Here is a 23,426-nt window from a genome sequence, read left to right as displayed (position 1 = left end):
CGAATTTTAAAAAGTAAAAAATAAGATAGCCTTTTGTGTTTGCCCTATTCATTTCTTGCAATTTTACAACCTGCTGGCATGAGAGACACAATTATAAAAAATAAATGAGGGACATGATTTGAGTGAGAAAATTGTATACATTGTGCTAAATTATGTAATGTAAACTAAGATGAAGCTTTTCCACAGCAAATGGACAAAGGGTGTTTCTGAATCTTTCATAAACACTCAAAAGAAAAGACCCTACACACCAACTTTAAATGAATATAAAAGTTCTGAAAAATAAGTCAATAGCAAAATAGCTGAAGGTTTATTTATTTACTAAAGTAAGGAAAGCTATGTACACTAGGTACCAAAGCTATTCTCAGCTGAAGTACTGAAGCCTCAACCAGCCCTAACAGAAACACCTCTAGTTTACCTCATTACTTCATGATTTGCTTGAGAGCCGGGTCCTCATTCTATCAGAATGAGGTACATCAGAATGTAAACTTCTCAAAGCATATCTTCTAATAGGTCTAGAAGGCTCTCTTTGTTTTCTTTCTTTCTTCGTTTGTTTTTTATTACCATTCTTCTTACTTCCTGCAACACCGGAAGAATCCTGCACAGGTTGCTTGGGAGAAGAGCCTGCTATGGCGCGTGACTTCTCTTTAGCATCAGCTGATGGAACCAAGGAGTTTGAAAGCATTTTGGCTGGTCTCTTGGCCTGCTTTAACCTACTGACATCCGTCTTTTTCTTCTTAAGGTGCATCTTAACAAGAGTGCTCCTGGACCAATATTTGTGACGCAAAAAAACAGAGTATTGGGGAATATACTTTTTAATTATATCACTTAGTTTGGTCTGAATCCAAGTCGATTGTTTTTCTGAGGCAATTCTGGTTTTCTGCTGAGGAATATTCGGTCTGCAATCCATTTTGGGAAAACCTAGCTTATTATTAGCTGTCACCTTCTTTCTCTGAATTTTCTTTTTACTTTCCAAAAACTTAATTCTAACTGATTTTGGAGAAACTTTGACAAAAGCGTGATTTAAAAGAGTTGACTGGAAATTACTTTCCTTTGGAACTTTACTAGAATTCAAAACCTGGGACTTTTCCAGAAACACAGATGATGCATTGGCCTCCTGATGTGACATTAACTCATGTCTTACTGGCACTGTCATAAAAGGTGCTGAAGCAAAGCTTTGCACATAAGTATCATCATCTCCTGCACTGGAGTTAAGGTGGTTAAAATGAATTTCAACACAGTTACTCCTGTCAGACCCTGGTACTTCTATGTTCAGAGAAGGATCAAATACAATTTGCTTATTCAATGGATCATTATAATTAAAGGAATTGTGTTTATATTTGTACTGTATGATAATATCCCAATTATTTCTACTATGGTGCCTCGTTTTAGAGCTGTTGGAGTCACCTTTCTTCAACTTAATATTTGAAGAAAGAACAGACATTAAGGCATTTGGTTGCAAAGGCTTCAAAACTGTAATACATGATTCAGGGAATTCAAGTGTCCCAATTTCTACTTTCTTTTTTGTCTTTCTGCCGTTCTGTAAAAGTAAACGCTTCTTTACTGGAGAGTCTTTCTCTTGTCCAGTTATCCTTCTTTTCATCCTTGGGTGACTTGGGAGATTGGTCTGCGTTCCATGACTGACTTTTACAGCCTGGCATTGAGAAGCCACTCCCCATGTTTGTTCGTAACACCTCTCTGCTGAAGGATAATGGCTAGGTTTATCCAAGGCCACTGAAAACTCATCAATACCTGAAATACCACCTGTATTATCATCACAATCTGAGAGAACTTGAATTGATGCAGTGTCCTGATTGAGGTCCGTCCGGGTAACCTTTTTTCCTTTATTCAATTTTTTTTTTTTAATTTTCCTGGTCTCACAATCATCATCAAAGTAACAATGGAAACGACCTTCCTTAAACTCTTTCACAAGAGCATTAATTTTCATGTCATCTTCTCTCATTATCTGAGACCAGGTTTTTCCCACAAAGGAAGGAGGGACATGAGGCAAGGCTTCAAGAACTGGTTCATCAGGATCGTCTTCTATGACCTCTTTTGCTTTTTCCTGGTTCCTTACAGAATCAGTCATAGGAACAGAGCTTGAATGAGAACTATGGTTTGTTTCTTTCAGGTCAAAAAACATCTTCTTAAATAGGTCTATTTTATTAACAGCTTCTTGAGGCTGGTCAGTGTCAGACTGATGGGAAGGGGAGGGATGACGTTGAAAATTCATCCTAGAACCACAAGGTTCACAGCTTGTATTTCCTAGATTTGTATGTTTTAACCTCAGAAGGTTTTCTTTATTGGGCATTTGATGGTTCACCAACTCAGGAGAGGCATTACAATCCACTGCAGAAACACCAGAGTCACAGTTTTTATCTTTTAGGCCAATATTTTCTACATCTTTCCAAAGGTTAACCCCTTTGTCAGCTTTCTGCCCTTGGTGAGTCACTGGCTGAGAAGTCTTTTCCCATTCAAAAAAATTTTTAAGACTATTAGATTGACAGCTCTTATCTTTTGGGTCAATATATTTTGCCTTTTTTTTTTTAGGCCCTAGTGACTGACCCACGGACTGATGAGAAGGATCAATTTGAAAATTTATTTCAGAAGCATAAGGCTCACAGCTTGACTCCTCCAGGATAATATAGTCCTGCTTCTGGTTTACTATTTTGAAGGTCTTTTTGGAATGGTTTGTCACTGATTGAGGAGAGGCTTCACAAACATATTCTAGTTCAGAATCATAAGATTCACAGTTCTCATCTTCTAGAATAAAACTTCCTGCATTTATACAGCTAATGTCTTTGACAGTCATTTGAGGTGAGTCAATCACTGGCTGAAAAGGAACATCAGAATCTGAAATCATTTCGCAATCACTATCGCCAGTCACCAGGTCCACAAACAGCATCTTTTGAATATGTGTTTCTTTGCCTGACACTTGAGGTTCGTTTATCACGATTTGAAAAGGGACATCAGAATCACACATTTCAGAATCACTAGGTTCACTGATGTTTTCTTCCATGCCAAGATGCTTTTCCGTCTGAAGCTTGCTTTCTTGGCAAATCATGTGGGGTTGGTCAACTTCTAACTGAAGATGAACACCAGAATCCCATTTCATTTCAGAAACACTAAGTTCACAGTTCTTATTTTCTAGGTCATTATGATCCTTCTCTTGCAAGTTTATTTCTTTGAAAGCCACAGGAGAATGACCAGCTACAATGTAAAGATCAGAGTCATAGCTTACTTCAAAATCACCTAGTTTATATCTCTTATCTTCCAGGTAAATGTGGTCTTCCCTCCAAAGATCTATTTCTTTCATAGCTTTCGGAAGCTGGACAGCCCCTGACTGAAGAGGGTCATCAGAAACAAAGCTTATTTCAGGATCGCAAGGATCACTGCTCTTATCTTCCAAATTGGCTTGTTGCTCTTCCAAAATGTGTGGCTGCTCAATCACTGATTGGAGAGGGGCATTTGAAACATAAATGATTTCAGAATCACTGGGTTCATAGCTCTTACTATCCAGACAAACATGTCCCTCCCTCAGAAGATTTATTTCTATACTAGTCTCTTGAATTTCATTCGCCACAGACTGAAGAGGTTTATCAGAATCAAAATTTACCTTTGAATCGCTAGGTTTGACCATCTTATCTTCCAAATCAACATGCTTCTTCCAAAGGCTGAACGCCTTAACCACTTCTTCTGTTTGGCCAGCCACCGACTGAAGGACATCGGAATCACACATAATTTCAAAATTTTTGGATTTATCACTCTTATCTTCCTCGTTAACTTCATCCTTCCAAAGGTTTATTTCTTTAACAGTTTCTCTAAACTGCTCCACCACTGACTGAAAGGGGTAATCAGAATAAAAACTTATTTCAGAACCACAAGATGGATTATGCTCATCTTCTAGCTCAGTATGCTCCTGCTCCAAATTAGTTATCTGAGGATGATCAACTATTGACTGAACCAAGAAATCAGAATCCAAACTCATTTCAGAACTATTGTATTGACTGTTCTTATCGTCCCAGTACACATGACCTTGATTCTCGAGGTTTATTCGGTTAACAGCCACTTCAGGTTGATCAGATACAGACTGAAGAGAAACATCAGAAGTATGTATTAATTTAGAACCATTAGGTTCATCAAGCTTATTTTTCAGGCCCATATCCTCTTCCTCCCACAGATTTGTTTTTTTAGCCACTTCCTGAAATTGTTCAGTCAACGGCTGAAGATGGTAATCAGAATCAAAATCTATTTCACCATCGCTAGATTCACTGTTTGTATCCTCCAGATCAGCATGTTTTTCCTTCAAAAGAGCTAGCTGCGTTTGGTCAGTGACTGAACGAAGAGGGGCGTCAATACCCAAATTTATTTCAAAATCTCTAAGTCTAATACTTTTATCTTCTGGGTCAACATGGTCCTCCTTCAAAACAGTTATTTGAGGTTTTTCAGTCATTGACTGAGGAGGGACATCAGAGTCCAAAATTATTTCTGAACCACTATATTCACCACTCTTGTTCTCCAGAACAGCACATTCTTCTTTCTGAATATTTATTTCTTTAACAGCTATTTCAGGTTCCATCACTGAATAATGAGGGACATCAGAATCCAAATTTATTTCAGAATCACTAAAGTCAGCACTTTTACCTTTGAATTTAGCATCCTTTTCTTTTTGAAGCCATAGTTCCTTAATAACTTCTTCAGGTTTATGAGTCACTGACTGAAAAGAGATACTAGAATCCAAACTTGTTTCAGAAACACTCAACTCATTACCCTTATCTGCTAAGTTTACATGTTCTTCTTTTTTACGGTTTATTTTTTTAATAGCTATATCTGGATGATCGGTTACTAAATGAAAAGAAGTATCGGATTTCAAACTGCTTTCAGAAACACTGGGTACATTACCCTCATTTTCTAACTGTACATTCTCTTCTTTCTGAAGATTTTTTTCTTTAATGGGATCTTTCGCATGTCCAGTCATTGAATGAAAAGCATCATATTCAAAACTTAACTCAGAATCACTAGGTTCATTTTCCCTATTTTCTAAGTGTCCCCACTCTTCTTTTTGAAGATTTAGCTTTTTAACAGCTTCTTCTGGAAGATTAGTCACTAAATGAAAAGGGGTATAAGAATCCAGACTTATTTCAGAACTAGTGGGATCATCATCCTTCCCTCCTAAGTGTAGAGACTCTTCTTTCTGAATGAATGTTTCTTTAACAGCTACTCCATGTTGATCAGTCGGTAAACTAAGAGATATATCAGAATCAAAAGTTATTTCAGAAACACAAGATTTGTTACTCTTATTTTCCAGATCAATAGGTTCTTCCTCATAAACAGCTACTTCAGATTGGTCAGCTACTGAGTGAAGAGAAATGTCAGAATCAAAAGTTATTTCCGAACTAACTGACTCAAAACTCTCATCTTCCAGGTTACTGTACTTCTTTCTTATTTCTTCAATATCCAGCTCAGGATAGTCAGTAACTGACACAAAAGGAGGATCGGAATCAAAAGTCAACTCAGAACTGGAACACCCATAGCTCTTAACTTCCATGTCAACGTTTAACTCCTTCAGATTTGTTTCACTCAAAGGCTGATCATTAGCTGATTGGAAAAGAGAAGAATGAGAATCAAAATCAAAACTTGGATCAGAAATGCTAGATTTAACACTCTTATTCTCCAAGTCAGTAGCTACTTCCTGAGTGTTTACTTCTTGAGGCTGATCATTAGCTGATTGGAAAAGAGAAGAATGAGAATCAAAATCAAAACTTGGATCAGAAATGCTAGATTTAACACTCTTATTCTCCAAGTCAGTAGCTACTTCCTGAGTGTTTACTTCTTGAGGCTGATCATTAGCTGATTGGAAAAGAGAAGAATGAGAATCAAAATCAAAACTTGGATCAGAAATGCTGGATTTAACACTCTTATTCTCCAAGTCAGTAGCTATTTCCTGAGTGTTTACTTCTTGAGGCTGATCATTAGCTGATTGGAAAAGAGAAGAATGAGAATCAAAATCAAAACTTGGATCAGAAATGCTAGATTTAACACTCTTATTTTCCAAGTCAGTAGCTACTTCCTGAGTGTTTACTTCTTCAACTGCTACCTGGGATTGGTCAGGCACTAACTGAGTATCAGTGTAAAAACTCTCTTCAGAACCACAAGACTCATGGTTCATATCCACAAGGTCATTCAGAAAATGTGTTTCTTCCACAGCCCTCTGAGGTTCATCAGTCACTGTCTCAAGAGAGGTATCACAATCAGGGTGTGCTTGAGCACTACTGGGTTTATGATTCTTGTCTCTCAGACAGACAAGCCTATCCTCCAGGTTTCTTTCTTTGATGGCCAGTTGAGAATGGTCAACTACTAACTGAAGAGAAGTCGCACAATCAAAACTTGTTTCAGAACAGCTCGACCCATAGTTTTCATCAACCAAGCCAATGTGAACCTTCTGAAGCTGTGTTTCTGTGACAGCCACAGGGAGTTGGTCAACCACCGACTGAAGTGAGAAAACAGAATTAGCACTTTTTTCAGAGCTACTAGATCCATAGTCCATATCAACCAAGTCAATGTGTACCCTCTTAGGAAGGCTTACTTCTTTTTCAGGATGTTGGAGGTAGTCATCAGTTGACCAAAGCAAGGCATCACAATCAAAATTCATCTCAGACTCACTAGATTCATAGCTTTCGTCAACCAGCTTAATATGTGTTCCCATCTGAATACTTCCATCTTTAACAGTTACTTGAGTTTGGTTGGTAGTCAACTGAAGAGAGCCATCACAATCAGAACTTACTTCAGAAACACAAGAGTTATTACTCTTATACTGCAAATCAGCATCCACTTCCTTTGAAAGGTTTATTTCTGTAGCAGTTGCTTTTGGTTGGTCAGTCAGTGAACAAAAAGAGGAACTGTCATCAAAACTCATTTCAGAATCTTTTGATTCATAGTTCGTATCTTCTTCATAAATTTGCTCCTCCTTCCAGAGGTCTGGCACAGGCTCTTCAGGATGATTGGACACTGACTGAAGAGAGCCACAAGCAAACTTCATTTCAGAACACTCTGAGATCTTCTGTTCCAAAAAGGCTGACTTGTTAAAAACTAAATGCCTTCCTTTTTGGGTGTGTTCCATATTGGGAAAGAATTTCTCATGGTGCTTTGGAATGCCATCTTCAAAGATTTCTTTATTAGAAGGCATGTCAGTTTTATTCAGGTTGATTGCTCGGTTTACTGCTAATTTGGAAAGAGATTCCAGTTTTAAGGAGCCTTCAGTACCCACACATTCATGGACTTTAAAGCCAGCTGACAAAGTTTTACCCTGAGATTTTACATTTTCCTGTATAATCAATTTATCTGAATTTGTACATAAAGATTTCCTGTTTGAGTCTTTAGGGTTCTGATATGAAACTGAAGAAGTTTCTGGATGAGATGATAGCATAGGGTTTCTAGAGCCCTTGTCTAGCTGTTTAAGGTATTTGTCAACTTTGTTTGGGTTACATTTGTTAACTGAATCCAAAGGGACTCCTAATGGTAACCTAGTTGTATTATTAGTTGTAACTGGTCTTTCATGAGAACTTTCATGTAAACAACTAACAGGAGCATTAGAAATCACTGAAGAACATATTGTATTTTGATTATTTGTATTGTAACCAATACAAACTGGATTACATTTTTCCACACTGCTCCCAATTTTATGAACAAACTCTAAGGGCTGTGGCTGTCCTTTCTCCAGTTTTTGAATAACTGATGGTCGAACGGAAACACTCTGTATATATTCCCGAGATTTACTAGGTCTAGAATACAACTCTTCAACAGGTTCAAAACCCTTGGTGGATGTCTCTTCTCTGACTCGAGTAGCATCTTCAGGAATAAAATGATCATTAGGAACCACTTCAGAAGGTGATGCAGAATTCATATGAAGTCTCTCATTTTGCACTGATCTAAAAAGCAAGGGGAAAAACCCATAAAAATATTCTAACATCTATTTTTTCCAAAAAAGATTTTTTTTATGGCTGCACCTGCAGCATATGGAAGTTCCCAGTCCAGGGACCAATGCCACAGCTGCAGCAATGCCAAATCCTTTAACCCACTGCTCAAGGGTGGAGATCAAATCCTTGCCTCTGTAGCAACCCAAGCCACTGCAGCTGGACTCCTAACCCACTACACCACAGTAGGAACTCCATAAAGTGTTTTTTTAAAAAAGCATAATAAATGTTACTTTCTTTCTATCCTGGGCCAGATTCCCAGAAGACAAAGAATCCCAAAATAAAATTAATTTCATAACATTTGGCTAGGAAAAGAAAGGAAGCTAGAATCATAAAATCAAAGAGGTTGGAAATCCCAAAAGATTTTCACCTGTATTTGTGTGTGTTTAAAGTTAACAACTAAGTCGTAATTCATACGTCTACACTTTTTTTTCTTGCTTTTTGTAGGGCCACAGCACAGCATATGGAATTTCCCAGGCTAAGGGGTCGACTCAGAACTGTAGCCGCTGGCCTACACCACAGCCACAGCAACACCAGATCTGAGCCATGTCTTTGACCTACACCACAGCTCAAGGCAGCACCAGATCTTCAACCCACTGAGTGAGGCCAGGGATCGAACCTGAGTCCTCATGGATCCTAGTTGGGTTCATTACCATTGAGCCACTATGGGAACTTCTTCTACTCATTTTAAACTAATTTTACAACAACAGAAAGTCCTCCTAAAATGTAACCATTAAAGGATAAAAACCACTCTTTTATGTAATTCTGATGCTAAAAAGGAAGTTTTTTAAAACTATAAACAAAATAACTGTATATCAGATCTATGAGATGGGATCAAAATGAAAACTTCACCCTTTTAAATCTCCCATTTAAAAAGTGATTAGGCAGGAGTTCCCATTGTGGCTCAGGGGTAGCGAACCTGACTAGTATCCATGAGAACTGGGGTTCAATCCCTGCCCTTGATCAGTGGGTTAAGAATCAGGTGCTGCCATAAGCTGTGGTGTAGGTTGCAGGTGCAGCTCAGATCTGGCGTTGCTGTGGCATAGGCTGAAGTTGGAGCTCCAATTCAACCCCTAGCCTGGGAACTTCCATCTGCCTTGGGTGAGGCCCTTAAAAAAAAAAAAAAAAAAAAAAAAGACAAAAATAAAAAATTAATTAAAATTAGGTGTCAACTATACTTTAATTTTTAAAAATAAATTAAAACAATAAAAAAGAATTAGTATGAGTTCCTGCAGTGGTATAATGGGTTAAGAATCTGACAGCAGTAGCTCAGGTCACTGTGGAGGTGCGGGTTTGATCCCTAGCTCAGTGTAGTGGGTTGAAGGATCCGGCATTGCCACAGCTGTGGCATAGGTCACAGCTACAGCTCAGATTTAATCCCTGACAGGGAACTTCCATGTGCCACAGGTGAAGCCATAAAAATAAATAAAAAAGAATTTGTAAACACAAATTAATTACATGAATACCTAATTCAAAAAGACAGAAAAATAACCAAATCCCCCCCAACAGAAAAGCTGAGGAAAAAGAAAACAATAAATAGGAAATAAAAACAAAGCAAGAGCTGATTTTCAATAAGTCTAAAAATAATAGAAAAATCAACAATGTCTACACAAGGGGGGAAGAGAGATGACATTTTTAAAAAATGAACTCTATAATTTAGAAAGCTTATAAACATAATTAAATAATGTGGCGTTGGCATGGGATTTAAAAAAATTTAGGAGTTCCCATTGTGATTCATCAGGTTAAGGACCTGACATTGTCTCTATGAGGATGCAGTTTCAATCTTGGCCTGGCTCAGTGGGCTAAGAACCCAGTGTTGCTGCAAGGTGCGATGTAGGTTACAGATGCAGCTCGGATTCAGTGCTACTGTGGCTGTGGCATAGGCTGCAGCTGCAGCGCCAATTTGACCCCTGGCTTGGGAACTTCCATATGCCACAGGTGCAGCTGTAAGAGAGAAAAAAAAAGAGGAGTTCCCTGAGGTCTAGCAGGTTAAGGATCTAGCATCATCATTGCTGCACCTCAGGTCACTGTTGTGGAGCAGGTTCAATCCCTTGGCCCTGGTATTTTTGTATGCCTTGGGCACAGCCAAAAAAAGATTCAAGGAAAGAAAGTGGTATTCAAAATAAGACATACAGATATAGATATATACACACACAAATACAGAAATTTAGTTTGTTTCAGGTGATATTTTATATCAGTGGAGATAATTAATGTCTATTTATAAAAAAACCTAAGTCCTGTCACATACTACATATAACAACAAATTCTAGGAAGATTAAAAACATTTATAAGAAGACAGAGTTCCTGCTGTGGCACAATGGGATCAACAGTGTCTCTACAGCACCTGGGACACAGGATCCATTCCCGACCCAGCACAGTGGGTTTTTGAGGATCCAGTGCTGCCGCAGCTGTGGTGTAGTTGCAACTCCAGCTGGGATTTGAACCTGGGCCCAGGAACTCCATATGCCAGGGGGCGGGGAGCAGGGAGGCAGCCAAAAAAGAAATAAATAAATAAAAATATTGAAAAGAAGAAATAATGGAATGAAAAAAAAGACGTGAAAGCAATAAAGGAAAATTCCCATCAAATCTGATAATATCAAAATGATTCTTTACCTTTGGTTTAAAAAAAAAACCATACACAGTTGAAAGACACATGACAAATTCTGATATTTAAAATACAAAGAATTTCTATCCATAAATATGGCATATGAATTCAAAATATACAAGTAATTCAACAGAAAAATAGGAAAAATATACAAAAACAACTCATGCTAAATATATGTCTAAGAAATAGAGAGAGAGAGAAGTTCTGATTTACTCATAAATAAACACTAATTAAGATAGATACTGGAGTTCCTGGCATGGTTCAGTGGTTAACAAACCTGACTGGCATCCATGAGGACGCAGGTTCGATCGCTGGCCTCACTCATTAGGTTAAGGATCCGGTGTTGCTGTGAGCTATGGTGTAGGTCAGAGACAAGGCTCGGATCCCGAGTTGCTGTGGCCCTGGCACAGGCTGGCAGCTACAGCTCCAACTGGACCCCTAGCTTGGGAACCTCCATATGCTGCAGGTGCTGCCCTAAAAAGAGAGAAAGACAAAAAAAAAAAAAAAAAAAGATGGATTTTTGGTCTATTATGATAGAGGGTAAAAAAGAGGTGGATGATCCCAATGTTAGCAAGAGTGACAGGAATTGAGACTCTCAGTCTCATGGTGTGTGTGTGTGTAACTGTATACGTTATATATAAATTGGTACAGCCTTCTAGGAAATGTTTATCAAGAATTAAAACTTTATTCGCTAAATGTTTTCTAGAATTCACCTATGAAGGCATTGGTTCTGAACTTGTTGGGAGTTTTTATATTACTGATTCAATTTCACTACTGGTAATTGGTTCATATTTTCTATTTCTTCCTAGTTCAGTCTTGGGAGATTGTGCCTTTCTAGAATTTGTCCATTTCTTCTAGGTTGCCCATTTTATTGGCTTATAGTTGCTTATAATAGTCTCTTATGATCCTTTGTATTTCTGTTGTGTCAGCTGTAACTTCTCCTTTTTCATTTCTGATTTTATTGATTTGGGGCCTTTCCCTTTCACCTGAATTTGGCTAAAGGTTTATCAATTTTGTTTATCTTTTCAAGGAATCGGCTTTTAGTTTCATTGATTTTTTTCAAGTTTTTAATTTTCTATTTCATTTATTTCTGCTCTGATTTTTATGATGACTTTCCTTTTAGTAACCTTGGGTTTTGTTTGTTCTTCTTTCTCTAGATCCTCTAGGTGTAAGGTTAGAAGAAAAAACACTTCCAAACTCACTCTTCAAGGCCAGCACCATCCTGATATCAAAACCAAAGATATCACAAAAAAAAGAAAATTATAGGCCAATATCACTAATGACCAGATGTGCAAAAATCCTCAACAAAATACTTACAAATCAAATCCAACAATTCATTAAAAGGATCATACATCACGATCAAGTGGGATATTTCCTAGGGATGCAAGGATGGTTTGACATTTTCAAATCAATCATTGTGATGCACCACATTAACAAACTGAAGAATAAAAACCATATGATCATCTCAATAGCTGCAGAAAAAAAAAACTTTTGATAAAATTCAACAACCATTTATGATAAAAACTCTCCAGAAAGTGGGCATAAAGGGAACAAACCTCTACATGATAAAGGCCCTATATGACAAACCCACTGCCAACATCATACTCAACAGTGAAAAGCTGAAGCATTTCTGCTAAGATCAGGAACAAGACAAGGATGCTCACTCTCACCACTTTTATTCAACATAACTTTGGAAGTCTTAGCTACAGAAATCCAACAAGAAAAAGAAAAAAAAGAAATTCAAATTGGAAAGGAAAAAGTATAACTGTCCTACTTGCAGATAGCATGATACTACACACAGAAAATCCAAAAAACACCACCAGAAAACTGCTAGAGTTCATCAATGGATTCAGCAAAGTAGCAGGATATAAGATTAATATACATAAATCTATTGCATTTCTATACACTAACAACAACCATCAGATAGATAAATTAAGAAAATAATTCCATTTACCATCACATCATAGAGAATAAAATATCTAGAAATATACCAACCTATAACGTGAAAGGCGTGTACTTGGAAAACTGCAAGACACTGATGAAAGAAACTGAAGACAACATAAACAGATAGAAAAAATATATTGTGTTCTTGAATTGGAAGTATTAATATTGTTAAAATGACCACACTACCCAAGGCAAGCTACAGATTCAAAGCAATCCCTATCCAAATACCAATGGCATTTTCACAGAACTAGAACAAAAAAATTTAAATCTGTACGGAATTTAAATCTGTACGGAAACACCAAGAAGCCAAAATAATCTTGAGAAAAAAAGCATAGAGCTGGAGGTATAATCCTTCCAGGCTTCACTCTACTACAAACCTACAGTAATCAAAACAGTATGGTACTGGCATAAAAGCAGATACACAGATTAATGGAACTCACATAGTCTGTTAATTTATGGCACTGTAGGCAAGAATATACAATGGAGAAAAGACAGTCTCTTCAATAAGTAGTCCTGGGAAAATTGGACAGCTATATGTAAAAAGAATGAAATTAGAATATTCTTGGCCATATGATCCAGCAATCCCTCTCCTGGGCATCTATCTGGAGAAAACCACAACTCAAAAAGATACATGCACCCCAATGTTCATTGCAGCACTCTTTATAATAGCCCAAACATGGAAGCAACCTAAATGTCCACTGAAGGAGGAATGGGTAAAGAAGATGTGGCACATATACACAATGGAATATTAGCCATAAAAAAGAATGAAATGATACCATTTGAGGCAACATGGATGGACCTAGAAATTATCATACTAAGTGAAGTTAAGTCAGACAGTGAAAGACAAACATCATATGATATCACTTATATGTGGAATCTAAAAAGAAAAAAGGATACAAATGAACTTATTTGCAGAAGAGAAACAGACTCACAGACTTAGAAAAACGTAAGGTTACCAAAAGGGACAGGTGATGGGGGAAAGGATGGACTGAGGGTTTGAGATTGACATATGTGCACTGTCATATATGAAATGACTGGCCAACAGGGATCTGCTGTATAACACAGAGAACTCTAACCAATATTCTGTGATAACCTATGTTGGGAAAGAATCTGAAAGAGAATGTATGTGTGTACATGTATAACTGAATCACTTTATTGTACAGCAGAAATTATCACAGCATTGTAAATCAACTATACTTCAATAAAACTTTTTAAAATGAAAAAAAAGAACATTCTCTGGAGTTCTCACTGTAGCACCACAGGATTGGCGGTGTCTCTGCTGTGCCAGGATGCAGGTTAGATCCTTCACCCAGCACAGTGGATTAAAGGATCCACCTTGTCAGAGCTGCAGTGTAAGTTGCAACTGTGGCTCAGGTCTGATCCCAGGTCTGGAAACTCCATATGCCACGGGGCAGCCAAAAAAGAAAAAAGAACTTTCTCTAGCACCATACACAAAAATAAACTCAATATGGTTTAAAGACCCAAATGTTAAGACCAGATACAATAATACTCCTGGAGGAAAACATAGGCAGGACATTCTGACATAAATTATAGCAATAGTTTTTGGATCTGGCTTCTAAAGCCAACAAAAGAAAGGCAAAAATAAATAAATGGGACCTAATTAAACTTAAAAGCTTTTGAATAGGAAAGGAAACCCATAGACAAAATGACAAGACAATCTACTGAATCAGAGAAAATATCTGCAAATGATATATGACCAATAAGGGATCGATATCTGACTTAAATAGACAGCTCATACAATTCGACAACAACAACAAAAAAAAAAACAAATAATATGGGAGTTCCCTGGAGGCCTAGTGGTTAAGGATTTGACATTATCACTGCTGTGGCTCAGATTCGATTCCTGACCCAGAAACTTCTGCATACCATGGGTGTGGCTAAAAAAACAACATGATTTTAAAAAGGGCAGAAGAACTGCATAGATATTTTTCCAAAGAAGAAATGCAGATGGCCAACAGGCACATGAAAAGATGCTCAACATGACTAATCATCAGGGAAATGCCAGTTGACACCAAAAAGAGATATCACCTCACCTGTCAGAATGGCTATCACCAAAAAAACACAAACAGAAAAAATGTTGGTGAGGATATGGAGAAAAGAAAACCCTCATACACTGTTGGTAGGAATGCAATTTGGTGCAGACTCTGTGGAAAACACTATGGAGGTTTCCAAAAAACTAAAATTAGAACTACCATAATTCCACTCCTGGGTGTATATCCGAAAAAAAGAAAAAGCAATAATTTGAAAAGATACATGCATTCCAATGTTCATATCAGCACCATTTACAATTACCAAGATACGGAAGCAATTTAAGTGTCCATCTATGCCATGACTGGATAAAGAAGATGTGAAATACACACACACACACACACACACACACACACACACACACTAAAATACTACTCAGCCATGACAAAGAAAGAAATTTTGTCATTTGAAGCAACAAGAACAGACTTGGAGGGCATTATGCTAAATAAGTTAGACAGAGACAAGTGTAGTATGATATCACTTACATGTTGAAATACATCAAACTAGTGAATACAACAAAAAAGAAGCCAACTCAGATATAGAGAACAGTGGGGAGATGGAAGGGGGGAGGAGCAATAGGGGTAGGGAAGTAAGAGGTGTAAACTCTTAGGTATAAAATAAGCTACAAGGATAAATTGTACAATATGGGTAATTAGCCAATATTTTATAATAACTAGAAATGGAATATACCATTTAAAAATTATGAATCAACTACAAATAAAAACAGAAAAAATAAAAAATAAAAAATTATGAATCACAAAATTGTACATCTGCAACATAAAATATTGTACAGCAACTATACTTCACTTAAAATATTCACTGAGTTAAATAAAATAAAATAAAATTTTTTTAATTTTAAAGAATTAAATTTTTTCATATACAATCTGAGCAACAAAATACATAATCGTAATGGATCAAAACACACTGAATAAAAGACACACTCATGACTTAAAAATGATATAAACAGATAACTAAATGAGGAAACAAGAAAGCTCTTCTTAATGGCAGAATTATGATTAATACACATAACTACTGTTTCAGGGATGAATCATCAATGAATGCTTAAAATAAGTGGGTAAAAATAAGATGAGAAACAGGGTATTTATATAGTCTCAATGTACTTCCCCACAAGTGTCTTATTAATTACAACACGGAAAAATAGTAACTTTGTGGTGGAGAGGCCACCTTAATCAAGCAGTCCAAGTCCACCTCACCATCAATGTAACAAACCAACATCACAGGTCTCCCGATTTGATACACTGAGAAGGGCACAACCATCACCTATAATTTATTCTTATCCAAAATGCATTACCTAAGTTTTATCAGGAGGAAACATCAGGCATATCCAAACTCAGTAATAAATACAAAATAACTGGCCAATATGGTAAAAAGTACCGTGGTCTTGAAAGCAAAGACAGACTGAGAAACAACTCATGATTAAGGGAGAGTAAGAAGAGGTGACAACTCAATGCAATGTGTGGTCCTAGATTGAATCCTGGCCCAAACAAAGGACATTAGCAAGGGAAGTAACAAAATCTGAACCAGATTTATAAACAGTATCATTATCAATGTAATTTCATGGATTTGATCACTATACTATGGTTATTTCAGATTTAACATTTGGGGAAGCTAGGTGAAAGTTACACAAGAATTCCTTGCAACTAAATTTTGTAAGCCTGAAATTACTCCCAAATGAAAAGTTAAAAAGTAAAAATATTTTTGAAGTCCATAAACTTTAGCCCAAAAATTCAAACTCTAGGAATCTAGTCCCCAGAAAGAATTGCATATATATATGTGTGTGTGTGTATATATATATATGTTTGCTGAAGCATTGTTTGTATAAAAACTGGAAATTTATACTGACCCCAAGATAAGCTAATTCCATCTTTCTACCAGTTAAGAAACCACATTTTTTTCCTAATTTTTCTCCATTAAAACTTTCTCACCATTTGTTAATTTCTAGGCTGGTGACTTACAGGGCATTCAAAAGTTTATCTTTTTTCCTACTGGTGATACTGAGCTCAATTAATTCTGCACAGATGTGCTAAAGATCTATTTTGCCTTAACTTCAGTTTTTCTTTAACATGGGACATTAACTTTTAAATGATATCAAAATATTTATTTTTATTAAAAATTTAAGAGTAAGCTATTACACTACTAACAAGTTATAAAAAGAGCCAGTTCTAATAGAAGAGCAAAGAGTTAACAGATAGTTCTATTAATGTGAAACTGACCTAATTTTTACTTTGACTACCCTTACTTGATTACTTGGTAATTTGCTCCTACGTTTTCCCCCTGCTTAATCCTATGACATCCTCACAAAACACCTTCATGACATATAATTATTTATTGGGCTAAGACTATTTTTTTTTTAATTTTAAGAAATAGGGAATTCCTGTTGTGGTGCAGCAGAAACAAATCCTACTAGCATCCGTGAGAATGCAGGTTCGATCCCTGGCCTCACTCAGTGGGTCAGGGGTCCAGCGTTGCCCTGAGCTGTGGTGTAGGTCACAGACAAGGCTCAGATCCTGAGCTGCTGTGGTAGCTCCAATTCAGCCCCTAGCCCAGGAATTTCCATATGCCAGGGGTGCAGCCCTAAAAAGCCAAAATTAAAAAAAAAAAATTAAGGAAGTTACTAGATAAAATTTAACTTTATTCTGTGATTCAAAGATTCAATTTAAGAAATACTGGAACATTAACACAAACATCTGCTGTAACATATAACTGTGTACTAATATTATTTCAGGCAGTTACTTTACCCGCTTTCTTGATAATGACATGGGTGGTGCTGCAGTACATCCTGTAAGAAACGTTCCATCAAACTAGTGGTACCCCTCCGTTGTCTACTCTGTGTGGTCAAGTATCTGTGCTGATCACTGGACATATGCTATGTAAAGCAAAAAGAAAATGAATATTTTTAAATGGGTAATCCTCAGTAATGAGAGTATCAAAATATAGATTTATTATACTCCTGGTAGATGTATAAATTGATAATACCCTTTCTATAAAGCAATTCTAAAATATTCATCTGAAACCATAAGGGGAACTTGAATCAATGTGGGTATTAGAGGACATAGAGCTTACTCCCCCCTCACCCCAAAAAACACATCAAAAACACATCTACATGTGGAACGATTCTCACTGAAAACTAACTGGGAACTGGTAAAAAGGACTCCTGTACAACAAGGATGTAAGAAAGAACACACATAGGAAAGGTAGGAAGGGAAGAAAAGTGACCAGGTCATAACCTGTGCCCCTATTATCAGGAGGGTCAACAACCTATACACTTACAACCATTCTATACCCACATAACTATCTGGTTTTCATTTTCATTATGGAATTCAATAGATTACATGAGCTATTCAATTATTATACAATAGGCTTTGCATTAAATGATTTTGCACAACTATAGGCTAATATAAGTGTTCTGAGCACTTTTAGGGTAGGACAGGCTAAGTTCTGCTATTCATCTAGTTAGGTTATTAAATGCATTTTCAATTTAAGATATTTTCAGATTACAGTCAGGATGTAATCCCATCATAAACTTAGGAAGATCTATATCATCTTCCTTTGTGTGGCCTGTCTTTTCACTTTCATGTGTGCATTTGGAGGATTCATAAATAAAGTTATATTGGAGGGCTGTGACCAAGTCTATGGAGCCACCCAAGGAGCCAAAGGTGTTCTTCCTCTTCCACCTCCCGCTGCTAACAATTAAGGCTATTTATACGATAGTAAAAAAAAAAAAATTAAAGTTATATTGGTGCACACACACAGACACCAAGTAATTCCAACATCTTTCCCAGGAATAATTATAAGGTACATTTACACTTTCTTAGTCATCTCCTCTTGTTTCTTAACTTCACTGCAGTCCAATTTACCAATTTTTTTCTTTGCCAGTGTTTTTTGTGACTAGTTTAAAAATCTCTCTCCACCACCTCAAAGTCATGAAGATTTTCTCCTATTTGTTTCTAAAGCTTTATTGTTTTATCTACAATAGTTACATATACAGTCTATTTGAAACTGGTTTTTGTACCCAGGATGAGTTAGCGGTAAAATTTCATTTTTCCATACATGGATATAAAATTGACCCAGTATCACTTACTGAAGAAAGTCATGTCCTCACTGCTCTTTAGCGCCATCTTTATCAAAAATCAAATATCCACATATATATGACTGTTTCTGGAATTTCTGGTTTATTTCCATGGTCTCTCTAACTTTGCATTATCTTAATCACTATACTATAATAATAAGTTTTATATCTGGTACAGTAAGTCCTCTGACTTTGTTCTTCTTTAAGATTATCCTAGTTCTTCTTGGTCTTTGGCATGTCCATATATATTTTTAGAATTGGCTGCTTTTTATTTTTTAAAAAACTGCTGGAATTTTTATTAGACTTTCATTGAATCAACATATCACTTTGAGCAGAACTGACATGTTCACATTGATTTTTCCAATCCATGAACATGGTATATCATACCAATTACTTAATTTTTCTTAAATTTTTCTCAATGTTTAGTTTTCTGTGTAAAGATCGTATACATATTCTGTTCTATATAGTTCTTAAGAGTTAATGGTTTTTTTGTTTTTGTTTTTGTTTTTTTTATCTTTTTAGAGCTGCACCCAAGGCATATGGAGGTTCCCATGCTAGGGGTCAAATGGGACCTGTAGCTGCCAGCCTATGCCACAGCCACAGCAATACCAGATCTGAGCCTCGTCTTCAACCCACACTGCAGCTCATGGCAATGCCAGAACCCCAACCCACTGAGTAGGACCAGGAATCAAACCCGCATCCTCATGGATACCAGTTGGGCTTGTTACCACTGAGCCACAATGGGAACTCCCAAGAGTTGATGCTTTTCAATGTTGTTGTTAATATCTTTTTTAAATCTAATTTTTTATGTGGTGTTTATATATAAAAAGACAATTTTTAATTTCCTGATGACCTAATGGTTATGGATTTGGTGTTGTCACTGCTGTGGCTCAGATTTGATCCCTGGCCCAGGAACTTCCACGTGCCACAGGCATGACCAAAAAGACATTTCCTTTTTTTTTTTTTCCTCAGCCATGCCTGCAGTATATGGAATTTCCCAGGCCAGGGATCAAATCCCAACTGCATCTGTGACCTACACCACAGCTGTAGCAATGATGGACCCTTAACCCACTGTGCCAGGCTAGGAATCAGACCCGTATCACTGCAGAAACATCACTGGATCCTCGACCCACTGCACCACAGTGGGAACTCTAAGACAATTTTCTTTTATGTTGGCCCAAAATGTTTTTACAATCACTTATCAATTCTAATAGTTCATCTAGACATCTTTGGGATTTTCTTTGTGCACAATCACACTATGTAAAAATAGTAGCAGTTTTATTTCTTTTTATCCAGTCTTTATCATTTTATTTTCTTTTTCTTTCCATGTTTCCCAGGCTAGGACCTCTGATAAAATATTGAATACAGTTTAATCCAAGCATCAAATCTATTTTCACTTAATGTATTACTGGTATATCTGTAATTAATCTTTCATTTTTTATGGCATTTATTCATTATTTTTAATATTATCTACTTATATTCAGTAAGTGCTAAGATGGTACCTTCTCTCAATTAAGTGCTGGCCTCTTCTTGGGCAACAAAGTTAGAGAAGGTGCTACCTGCTACTTACTCAGTTTTTCTCTTCTCTTTTTTCCTTTTTTTTTCTTTTTTTTTGTCTTTTAGGACCACACCCAAGGCATTAGGAAGTTCCCAGGCTAGGGGTGGAATTGGAGCCGTAGCTGCCAGTCTATACCACAGCCACAGCAACACCAGATCTGAGCAACATCCTCAACCTATACCACAGCTTGCGGCAATGCTGGATACTTTAACCCACTGAGCGAGGCCAGAGATCGAACCCATATCCTCATGGACACTTGTCAGGTTCTTAACCCAATGAGCCACAATGGGAATTCCTAACCTTTCATTGCAAAATTTGTTTCATTATTCTGTTCTTGCCTATACAATGTCCCTATTCCTCTTCTTTCTTGTTTTTTTGTGGACTATTTTTTATTATTCTTATTTTATATAGACTATAAAGATTGACATTTTACATAGACTTTTTTGCTGCTCTATTGGTGGTAATAGATTATAACATGTAACCTTAACTAGTTAAGAGTCTAAAATCACTTGTTACTTTTACTCTCTTCTTGAATAATGGAAAGTCCTTAGGAACAACCCAATTTACTCCCCTTCCAATTTACATGCCACCATTGTTAATTTCACAAGATATTATTCATTTAGATTGTCTACCCATTTACCTTTCCATTATTCTTAGTGCCCTCCTGCATCTCTGAGCTTCCAGCTGGAATCATTTTCTTTCTACCTGTAGAACTCTTTATAGTCTTTCCTTTAGTGAGGATCTGCTGGTGACAGATTAACTTAATTTTTATTTCCCGAAAACATTTTATTTCACCTTATTTATTGAGTATAGAATTCTAAGTTAGCAGTTGTTTTCTTTCTCTTGGCTTCCGCTATTCTTGTTGAATATTCTGTTCAATATTTAGCTAGATTTGGGCCCCTATGTCTTCATTTCCTTAATAGTTATCCAAAGCTTTAAATATACATATGTGTGTGTGTGTGTGTGTGTATTTTTTTCAAGGTGTTTTTTTTTTGGCCCTGGTGTACCACCAGGAAACTCCAAGCTTTCAAAGTTAGTACAAATTACCTTGGCTATCAACAACAGAATTTTTTAAAATGTCAGTTTAGTACAGGAATATCCAAATGTCTAAAAATTATCTTAAACCTTAGGCAAAAAAATTATACTGGGAGTTCCCATCGTGGCGGAGTGGTTAACGAATCCGACTAGGAACCATGAGGTTGCGGGTTCGGTCCCTGCCCTTGCTCAGTGGGTTAACGATCCGGCGTTGCTGTGAGCTGTGGTGTAGGTTGCAGACGTGGCTCGGATCCCGCGTTGCTGTGGCTCTGGCGTAGGCCGGTGGCTACAGCTCCGATTAGACCCCTAGCCTGGGAACCTCCATATGCCGCGGAAGCGGCCCAAAGAAATAGCAAAAAGACAAAAAAAAAAAAAATTATACTGAATGCTTATTGAATAGAACTTGTAGTTAAAGCATAAATATGTTCTATCATTATCAAAAGTTCAACAAATAATCTTCCATTCAAATGATGATATAATTTATCATTCATGAGAGAAATATTAAAGAGAGCTTACAATTTATTATCTATCTCCCCATGTTTCTAACCAGCATTAAAAAGTTATTTCTTCTTTAAAAAGGCAGAGGTGTGGGAATCACAATAATAAAAACTTTTCCTACAATTTCTTGGTGGCTCAGCAGGTTCAGGATCCAGTGTTGCCACTGCTATAGCATGGGTCACTGCTGTGTCGCGGGTTCAATCCTTGGCCTAGGAACTTCCACATGCTGTGGGTGTAACAACAACAACAACAAAACCCACAAACTTTTCCTTAGTGTGAATTTGAGTGATTATTAGATCATTAAGCAAAAAAAAAATGCCACTAAATAGCGAAATTTTATATATTATAAACATGTCTTAGATATCATCTAAGATGAAACAGTTTAGTACTAGGAGAACCAGAGCTTCACCTGACACCTGTGACCCTAAATTCCCCTGAAGAAAAACTTGAGTCTCTTCTAATACTTATTTCAAAATTCCCATACATGATGCTTTACAAACCTTTCCAAGAAAAGGAAGAGAAAAGGATACTATTCAATTCATTCTATGAAGCCAGCATTACCCTGATACCAAAACCAAGGAAGTCACATCGGGAAAAAAGCTACAGAAAATATACCTTATGAATATAGACGCAAAAGTCCTCAACAAAATACTAGCAAGTCAAATCCAAAAACACATAAAAAGGATTATACACCATGACCAGGAAGAATTTATCCCAGGAATGAAATACTGGTTTAACATCCAAAAACTCAATCAATGTAATTGCTATACGCTGAACTATGTACCCTCCCCCCCAAATTCATTTATCAAAGTTTTAACCCCTAATGTGGCTATATTTTTAAAAGGACCTGTAAGAGCAAATTAAATCATACCATATACAAAAATTAACTCGAAAGGAATCAACGACCTAAAACGATAAAGCTCTTAGAGGAAAACATAGACATAAATCTTCATGATCTTGGATTAGGCAATCTTTATGACTACAAAAACATAAGCAACAAAAGAAAAAAGACAAATTCGACTATAGCAAAATTTAAAACTTTGGTGCACCAAAGCATAAAATTCAAAGTCCTTACCTTATTTTATAATGTCTTAGAAAGTCTAATGTTCTGAATTCTTCACCTGACACTTAACATCCACCCCCCCAATCTGACCTCCACACTGGCCTCTCCCACCCTTCTGCCTCAGGATTTCTGTGCTTGCTCTTGGTCCTTCTATCTAGAAATCCTTCCCCCAGGTAGAAGCAAGTCTGGCCTCTAGACTTCATTCAAATCTCAGCTCCAGGAGTTCCCTTCATGGCTCAGTAGTTAAAAAACCCAACTAGAATCCATGAGGATGAGGATTCCATCCCTGGCCCCGCTCAGTGGGTTAAGGATCTGGCGTTGCCATGAGCTATGGTGTAGGTTGCAGATGCGGCTTGGATACCATATTGCTGTGGATGTGGTGTAGGCCAGCGGCTACAGCTGTGATTCGACCTCTAGCCCGGGAACTTCCATATGCCACAGGCATGGCAAAGAAAAGGAAGGAAGGAAGGAAGGAGAAGGACTGCGGAGGAAGGGAAGGGAATGGCGGCATGACCGAAGAAGAAATGAAGGCCATGAAGTACGTTAGTAAGAATGAAAGAAAAGAAAGACCTAAATGAACGACCAAAGAAATACACGAAAGAACCGAAGAACGA

At 37.0% G+C, this 23,426-nt stretch overlaps 1 protein-coding gene across 4 annotated transcripts in view; it reads right to left on the bottom strand.

Moving 5' to 3' along the window:
• Positions 1–300: 300 nt before the first annotated feature.
• The window catches only part of ZDBF2 (zinc finger DBF-type containing 2), a 33,604-nt gene continuing 10,478 nt past the window's right edge, over positions 301–23,426 (bottom strand). For 3 of the 4 annotated variants that reach the window (XM_047773325.1, XM_047773324.1, XM_047773326.1), the window contains 2 exons: positions 17,328–17,455; positions 301–7,925 (listed from right to left, as the gene is read on the bottom strand). In XM_047773325.1, coding sequence (XP_047629281.1) covers positions 425–7,925; positions 17,328–17,455 — 7,629 coding nt within the window. In that variant the 3' untranslated portion in view covers positions 301–424. Of the gene's footprint in view, positions 7,926–17,327; positions 17,456–20,856; positions 21,134–23,426 lie in introns of those variants that run through there. The other variant, XM_047773328.1, reaches the window with a different exon arrangement.

Source organism: Phacochoerus africanus, chromosome 3 (genome assembly GCF_016906955.1).
Source record: "Phacochoerus africanus isolate WHEZ1 chromosome 3, ROS_Pafr_v1, whole genome shotgun sequence".
In the NCBI taxonomy this organism is placed as follows: domain Eukaryota; kingdom Metazoa; phylum Chordata; class Mammalia; order Artiodactyla; family Suidae; genus Phacochoerus; species Phacochoerus africanus.
This window is presented reverse-complemented; position numbering and strand designations above follow the sequence as displayed.